This window comes from Gavialis gangeticus, unplaced genomic scaffold (assembly GCF_001723915.1).
Source record: "Gavialis gangeticus isolate Ggan-Ray unplaced genomic scaffold, GavGan_comp1, whole genome shotgun sequence".
Classification (NCBI taxonomy): Eukaryota; Metazoa; Chordata; order Crocodylia; family Gavialidae; genus Gavialis; species Gavialis gangeticus.
The window spans coordinates 78,111,140-78,119,831 of NW_017729025.1; the positions used below are offsets into that span (position 1 = coordinate 78,111,140).

Here is an 8,692-nt window from a genome sequence, read left to right on the forward strand (position 1 = left end):
GTGGAAAAAAAAACAACCTCCCTCCCTCCATTTCTTTGTAGCGCACAGTTGAAAAGTACCCAAGATGTAAAATTGCTCAGATATTTTCAAAATTAGTTTTGTGCACAGATGAGGTTTTCCCCTCCTGCTATGATCTACAGACATAGATCCCTCATGCCTGCTGCTCCACACTGTTGTCCATATGGCCTTGACTGGAACCTCTATTTCTCCAGATGCACAAGGGAGATTTCCAGCCAGTTTCAACAGCTCATTTCCCTAGGCTTTAGCTGTTGTGCTGCTCTTCAGGTAGTTCAGTGCAGCAGTCTAAAATTTCTGGCCCAAGTTACTCTATGGTTAAGCTAGACTCTGGTTCCAATTCCTTGATCCCCTGCTATCTGGATGGAACACTGTACATCTCCTCGTGGGGAAAGCCAGCGTTCAAAAAACAGCTGCAAGCAGGTCCCGGTAGGACAGCAAAACGCAACAAGATTCAGGTGTTTGGATGCAGCAAAACAGCAGATCTCACAGCCATGGAATTGAGAGGCTTCACAAGGCTGCAACTGAGATAAAGTGAATTAGGCAACACTCCAGAGCCATTTTCTTTATGCTATATGTAGACTAAGACTTTATGCTGATTTATGTTCCACCCGCATTATCTTGGCAAGAAGAACCAGTTTGTTTTATTTTTTTAATGAAAGCTGACATCTTGGAATGAAATTCTATGATACATGAATTCCATGTTGAGCTATGATTACAGGCATACACCAGTTATTTTGCATGTCCTCTTGCATTCTCTCTACCTATCCATTGATTGTTTTATACCAGCCACACAGTATCCAAGAACTATATCATTACTAGAAAAGTACATTCTTATTCTGTTGAAGTTTAATACATTACAAAAAGAAAAGGGGAAAGGAAAAACAAAACAAACCATGAATGCCACAGGACAGCTAACAAATTACATATTAAAAAGGTGGACAGCTCAGACGTTTCAGATCACTCTTCCAATTTACTTGACCATTAAAAATATTTCCAGAACTGAAAATCCCACATCCTCCAAAATGTGTGCAATAAAAATATTCTTGTAATTGATATCAAGGATTTCAATGATCATCTATAACCAACGCATACAGATTACCTTAGCTATACTACCAGTATATCCTGGAACCAGGGTAAGATGATTTTCTTGTTTCCACAGTCCACATAATTGCTCTTTTAAAATCTGAATATTTCTGGAATAAAATGCATACAATTATAACTTCAGAAACAAGTATGGCATCCAGATAAGTACATAGCAATCTTCAAAAACAGTTTAATGGTCGATACGGCCTTTGAAGGATTGCAATTTCAAATAGAGTGCAGGGCTCAGTTATTAACTTCCCGTTCAAATAAATTCAGCAGTTTTTGCACTATTCATTATGACTGCATGACTTGAAATTTTAATAAAAGCAATGCAAAATTGAGAAAGCTTTTAAAACAGAATTTTCTTTGAAAGAATACCATTTGCTCCATTTTTAAGGAGCAATTTTTAAAAGAAAGTTTCAAAGTAGTTAATACATAAAACACTACAACAGAAGTAACACACACTTTTTGGCTCTGTGCATTTCAAGTTACTGTGTTTCCTATTTTTTTTTTTAATCCATCTCATTAGAAGGGCTAGAAAGTAGCCTAGGTAAATTGGCTACACAGCCACAGAAATGAGTTACAGTATTCACACTATTATACTCACCCATCCTCTACCTTTCCTGTGTGTGCAGATAGTTCTGACCACCATCTTTTAATGACAGCTTGGAGCCAATTTAAACCAACTAGCACATATCTGTAACAACATATTTAGATATGAATAATCTCTCTCATTTTGATAGTTTGATACAATATCCACCAACACTATAGCTCAATGCAAAGATAAAAAGATTCTTCTATGTAGGTAAACGCTCAGATAAAAAAAAAGGACAAACAGGAAATCCATGAAGAATGACTTTACACCCTCAAATTGCTATTTTCCATTTTAAAGCCATACATTAGAGCTCATATAACAAATAATTCCTTAAGAGATTTTGCATTAGAGAATTACTTTCCTTAAGTTTCATAACCTGGACTCATGGTAGTGGTGGTCCTCACAATTTTAATGCCGACTGCAAATGAGTCTTGGTACAAGGACAAAGCCAGCTCCTTCCTCCATGACTGCAGAGGAGCCCTTGGCAGAAGAAACAATGTGGCTTTTGCACAAATGGTGAGGGTGGGAGGGAATGGAGCAGAGAGGGTTGGGGATCAGGGCAGGGATTCATACATGAAGCTCTTTTGCAGAAAGTGGTCTTGCATGTTAGTTTCCCTACTGTTTCCATGCAGAAAGCTAACATCTGCTACAATGTAGACTTTTGTGCTGGGGTGGAATTGGGCGTGTGCACAATGGATACAGTGCAGTAGCACTTCATGGCATGAATGGTGTTAGGGAAGTCTTTGGAATCATTTACTTCTAAGCTCCATATTTTTTTTAATATGACCACTCGTTTTGATACTTACTCTTCATATTTGCTTTTAAGCAGCAATTTTACTAAAGTCAATAGATCTACACAGCAACCAACTGATACATATGGCTTTTCTTCCTGTAAACTAGAAAATGAATACGTCAAATTACATGAACTTTTAAACGTATTAATTCTGAATCCCACTCAAACTCCCTGCATCCTAAACATTTTTTCTTACCTGCTGGTAAGCACAGGAAGGCAATCTACTATTACTCCAAGATCCTGTATCCTAGAGATATTAGGGAGAATAGGATATTAGTTGATTATATGTTACACCACTTAAATCCAGCAGAATTACTTTAAATTAAAAACACTCAGAAATTATGGTCAAAATCACAAATTAAAAGGACAGGCTACAGTTCTGTGGCAGGTTTTGGATTGCTATTACCTTTGGAAAGGAATTAAAAAAAAAAAAAGGTTTTAAAGAAAACCCACTTGTTTTACCTCAGTAAGTAGGCTACCAGTTCACTTATACTTCTCCTTCTCCAGAAAGTTAAAGCTACATTCAGCCTCAAATTTCTACTGAAAAGAACTTGTGCCATAGTTTCATGGTCCTGAGAAACCTAAATGTTTTTAGAAAATACAAAAATGAATTTTAAATCAGTTATTGCACAACACATTGCTGTAAGAAAAAATACGGCACAGAAAACTTTGATTTCTATCTATCTATCTCAATTGTAACATGCTTTTATGGGTAAGAGGAATTTCAACTTTATATAGACACAGACTCAGAAATCTTCAGATGCAGAAAAATCATTGTTTACTATTACCTGTTTGAAGATTCTGTGTTAAGGAACCCTCCTCTCTCAAACAACAACAACAGAAGCCTAACAGTGCTATTACAAACGTACAAAAATAGATGCCTACACTTAGATACCTACATAAATCAATTTACAACTCACAGATGTCAAGCAGCCTGCACTTGTCACCAATTTCAACAGGAACTCCTGGCTATTCAGTAATTTTGAAACATTCACATATTTGTTTTGGTTTCTAAACAAGGAGTTAGGAATTTAAAGTTTAGGCAAAATTTCTGAAAATTCTACTACTGAATGGTATTTTTAATACATGCCCCCCCACCTTGAATTAGAGTGACCACTCCAGAAAATAACCCACATATGCCTCAATATCTGGTCAATTACAAAATATCACAATGAATGATCTATACCAATATGAAAATGCAGTATTCAGCAGTAATTTTCAATTTCAATTCACTCAAGAAAAAGACTAATTTTGATTTACTTTACTTATTTAAAAAGGCCTGGTACAGAAAATGCTGGGCATAACCAAATACTCTAGTGAAAGATACCACGCTATGAAAAGGTTCCAGAGCCAACTAAATAAAACCCCAAATAAAATCAATGGACTGCAGATAATATGGATCTGTTATATTAAGAAATACTTCTAAAAGTTTACTTGCCTCTGAAAAAAATCCACTGTATTTTGATGATGGACCTTCTGTTTGAGAGGTACCAGAATCACTGGGATTTAATAGCAATGTGCGACTGTCACTGTGTAGTTTTGCTGGCAGATTACCTGCACAAGCAAGTTCATTTTCCTTATTTGCCATTTCACAACTCCTGACTTTAGGGAACTGATTTTTTCTATAACAAGGCTTTGGGCTGTAATGTTGAACTTTTTTTTTGCAATATACTACTTTGAACAGAGAGCACGGGCTGGTCAAAGTTTGTCCAACTGTCGTTCTGCAATAACAATATGATATATTAAATCAGTCTTGCTTCATTTGACATTATACACAATGTAAAAAAAAAATTCATTAAAACATTAACAAATATAGCAATGGTAATTTTTAATCAATATTTTCTTTTTTAAAATAGAAAATGATCTTTCCTATATTTTAAGAACTGTAATTAAATAAAATTAGAATAGCAACTGTCTAGTATTATTCCTTCCTACTTTCCTCTGGAAAAACTCATGACAATATCCAGGAAAGAAATTAGAAAACAAAAGTGCTCTGAAATTAATACTAATTCATGCAGCTTCAACCAATAGTTCAAATTCAGGCAATTTGAATAGTTTATTCCTTTCTGTAGATTCTAAATTGCAGATTTCCTACCTGTTTGTGTATGAAGCCAACTGTTTTGAAGATTTCTTACTCTACGGAAGGAAAGAAAGAGCCACACAATTACAATAAAGGCAGAAACACAAGTCCAATTTACACAGAAAAAAAAAAGAAAGCCACTTGACTAGGGTCCTTCCCTATTCGCATATAACCAAAACATGGAAATAGTTTTTGCTTACTTTCTTCCATTGGTTTGTACCTGTTAAAGAGCTACAGGTTTTATGGAGATGTAGCTTTTCCTCCATATTGTTCTATGGGCATCCTGTTCAGTAATGAGATTGTGATGTCTTTGGTAAGTGCTGGTATTGTGACATCAAACATCTCTCACTTTACCAATATGGTAGGTATAGTAAACAATTTTGCTTTATATTGTATGTAAACAGCACAATATAACTACATTGTCTAACATAAATAATCTGAATTTGATGAAGAAACTGCAACTGAGGAAATCACTGCTATGAGGTTAAGTCTTTTGAATACATTAGCTGTAAATATTGGGTAAGGAGGCAGTATAGTGACAAAATGTAACTAGCATAGCTGGTATCTACAATCCAACCTTGACTGCTTCAGTTTCACTTATCTGAATTAATTCCCCAACATCAATTACACTGCAAACATATGGATAAATCAAAGGAAAATTTCTGTTACTGCTGCTAAGATTGTGCTGTACATATTAAAGTTTAAAAAAAAAAAGTTAAGCAGCATACATGTTTCGTCATTATTAAAAAGCTCACTAATTACATTTCTTTGCCAATAATCTCATTTAAAATTAGACCCAGAAACCTGCCACTTCATTAAAATATACATTTAATATTTGGAATTTCAAAACCAACAAATTTATTAAAAGTATTAAACTGCTAAAGAGCTTTTTCATGTGTACAGAATCTAGTCCAATTCCATTTAAACATAAATTTACATAAACATCCATTTAATGTCAAAATTGTCGAAGTCAGCCACATGCAATCAGAAGCCTCTCCTGCTGAATCTTACAATAACTACAGCTTCAATAGGGTCTTTTTTGAGCTTTACAGAAAACTTTAGTAGGAGGTCATGGAGAAAATCTACCAAGAATTCTGCTCCCCAAACTTATACGGCATTTTTACACATGCTTTGGGGTAGAGGGGGTGGCGCTTTAATTAAAAGTGCCTGCAGTGTCACGTGCATTCAGCATCCCGCGCTTCAAAACAGAAGTGGGGCCCTTTAACTAAAAGTCATTTGATGAGCTTTAGTTAAAGCACCCCCACTGCCATTTTGAAATGCAGGGTTGCCAAATACACACAAATGCGGAGGCTGCTGGACCATGCCAATTAGCACACTCCAGCACCCAAATCGAGTCTGCTCTGATGTATACTAGTTAGCACATGTCAGAGCAGGTGTCCAGTATATGTACCCACAGTTCTCCCAAGTAGGGACCCAAATCAGTTCCCTCCACCTTGCATCTGGCCACATGCTTGTAACTGCATTAGGCACTCTTTAGAGCAGCAGTAACTATTGTGCTGATTTCTGGAGGAAGAAGTAGACCATAGAAGGAGCCTGCCTTCAGCTTCATCTCCAGCTCTGCTCCGTGAAACTAAGCAGAAATCCTACCACACAGAAATGAAATGGAGAGATCTGTGTTCTTAGGAGTGGGTGAAACCATGAATTACCATCTTTCCGGCATCACCTCTCCACAATTTTACTTTGCTCTCAGCAAAATGTTTTTAGTGGGGCATTTCTCTTTAAGCCTTCATTGCTCCTACATTATCTGGGTAAGAAACTCACAGGCTTCAGCTGGCTATGATCTTTAAATTTCACTAACAACAGTAAAAAGGGAACACAGTACTACCTTTTTTGACTGGCAACACTGGGACAGAGAGAAAAGTGTGAAAATTGGTTTGGATAAGGAAGGAGGTCCTCCTTTGCCTGTGCTGAATGACACTGCAAGACTGATTACGATGAGAGTGAACTTCATCAGAACATGAATCAATGAAAAGACTAGAAAGACAATTGCGTTGTATTGTGCAAATCCAATATAAAGCAGGATCCTCTGCTCCAAAAAGTTTTACAGTATTTTATAGAAGATATAGTACACTAGCCATGGGATAAAGGCTAGTGCCAACATACAGCTTTTGCAGACAAATTGCAGAATCCCAAAATCAGCTGATGGATTGGTAGTATTTCATCAAGACAAGCAGTGCACAGAAACTTCAAGTCACCATGAAAAAAGGATTCCCTATGTTCAGCTCAGAATTTTCTGGCTACCACAGCCACCATAAAAGCTTGTATCAAGTGGCCACAGGCTCAACTGAGATGGCCACACTGAATCTATCCAGCTTAGCTGTTGTATTTATGTCATGGACTGATCACTGCTTCCTGCATTTGTCGTCAGGCAGAGAGATCCATTCTGCTCATTTGGACTTTGGAAACATTTAGTTCCAAAAATCCCCCAATGCCAAGAAAATGCTGGATTATCTATAGTCAATCAAATATTATTCGATGTTAAACTAAACTATTATCTCCAGTCATTTAAAAAGCAGTCCTTTACTGATTTTTTCTTCTGGCTTCATCTTGATATGGCTCATAATTTAGAGATGTGTGATAGGTGAAGCAAGAGAAACTGGAAGCACTTAAATCACTTAACACTTTAGTTGAATTCTCACACTGATATTATGTGCTAAACAGAAAAGTTTACATCTACTATGGTTCAGTAAGAGGTTGACATAATCCACTGTCAAAAATAGTAATTAGCTGGTTAATTTAGTCTCCCTTCAGATGGAGATGTACTGCAGGTTGCTTGACAGATTAAAGAAAAGAACATAGTGAATCTGGACAAATCCATCTGCACCTGTAAATGCAATAAACATCCAGATTGTATGACCATGAGGCTGTCTAATCTTTTTATGATGGAAATCACTTTGCTGTATTAATCCAGAAATTATACATGGTAGCATTTGTCAATAGCCATCTGGGCTGTATCTAGACGTGTGTGCATACTTGTGCTGCTACTAGTGAATGCTTGTGCCACGTGTGCTCTGGTGTGCAACAAGTTACCCAGGTGGGGTAGGGGAGGTTGGGGCCAGCACTGGGCTGGCCCCAACAGCCTTACCTGGGATTCTGGGGGCGTCCTGGGGCTGCAGCAGCAGTGATAATCCTGCCACACGGAACCTGGCCAGTAGTGGAGAGCAGCTCTGGCCAACCATGCTCTGGCTTTGGGTGCCGCATGCTGCTGACATGTACACCACTCAGCTTTTTTTCTGCAGGTTTTTTTGACCCCTGGATATCCAGAGATCAAAAAGCCCTTCATGCTGCTCCCTTGACTGCTCCTACCAACTGACTGTACAGTATGTGGTGCCACAGACACATCTGCAGCACCATATGCTGCACAGCTGCACTAAATTGGATGCGGCCTTGGAAGCCTACTAAAGACCTAGCATCCATTTTGATATTAGATCTTGTTTTTAGATTTCGTAGCTGCTTAGAAAATTGTGGATCATTTACAATCCCTTGAGATTTTGAATACGCATTGTCCTCAACTGGATTCGTTCCTTGCTTTCAAATTGACAATGGAAATGCTGGTAACTGTGCAACCACACTGCCAATGATTCTAGAGGGGTACTAGAGATACCATTACTTTATTTGATGTGAAAGATATTTAGTGAACTAGTGAGGAGCTCCAGGGTAAATAAATATCAGCATACTCTGCATCTCCCTACAGATGAGCATATAGAATTTCTCATATTTGAGCGAAGCAATAAACAGGAATAAAAACAAATTGCTCAAAACTAAAATGTACTGTGGTGAGCTGGGAGAATTTCAGCTATATCTTCTAGCTGCTCATCATCTCAGTTAAAAGTGGATATACATGATCTGCAACCAAAGTTGGTGATGGGGGGGCCATTTAAAAGTCTCAAATGCTTTCAGATTGGTCGTTCCTGGATAAAGAGCCCTGGTTATTGCTACAAAGGTCGTTTTGGGTGGTCAAGATGAGCCTCAGCTCTCTCCCAGGGAGGAAGGGTTTGCAGGGCAGAAAAAAAGAGATGGTAGCAATTCTTTAGCCCAATAGCAGCCTGTTATTTACACACGCAACCTAATGATGTCTAAGACATTAAACACACCAACCTGT

At 37.6% G+C, this 8,692-nt stretch overlaps 1 protein-coding gene across 5 annotated transcripts in view; it reads right to left on the reverse strand.

Annotated features, from left to right (window-relative positions):
* The window catches only part of KATNBL1 (katanin regulatory subunit B1 like 1), a 39,478-nt gene that overhangs the window by 2,747 nt on the left and 28,039 nt on the right, over positions 1-8,692 (reverse strand). For all 5 annotated transcript variants that reach the window (XM_019518975.1, XM_019518974.1, XM_019518971.1 and 2 more), the window contains 7 exons: positions 4,585-4,625; positions 3,928-4,210; positions 2,952-3,070; positions 2,686-2,736; positions 2,503-2,592; positions 1,709-1,798; positions 1,118-1,211 (listed from right to left, as the gene is read on the reverse strand). In XM_019518975.1, the coding sequence (XP_019374520.1) occupies positions 1,118-1,211; positions 1,709-1,798; positions 2,503-2,592; positions 2,686-2,736; positions 2,952-3,070; positions 3,928-4,210; positions 4,585-4,625 (768 nt within the window). The remainder of the gene's footprint in view (positions 1-1,117; positions 1,212-1,708; positions 1,799-2,502; positions 2,593-2,685; positions 2,737-2,951; positions 3,071-3,927; positions 4,211-4,584; positions 4,626-8,692) is intronic.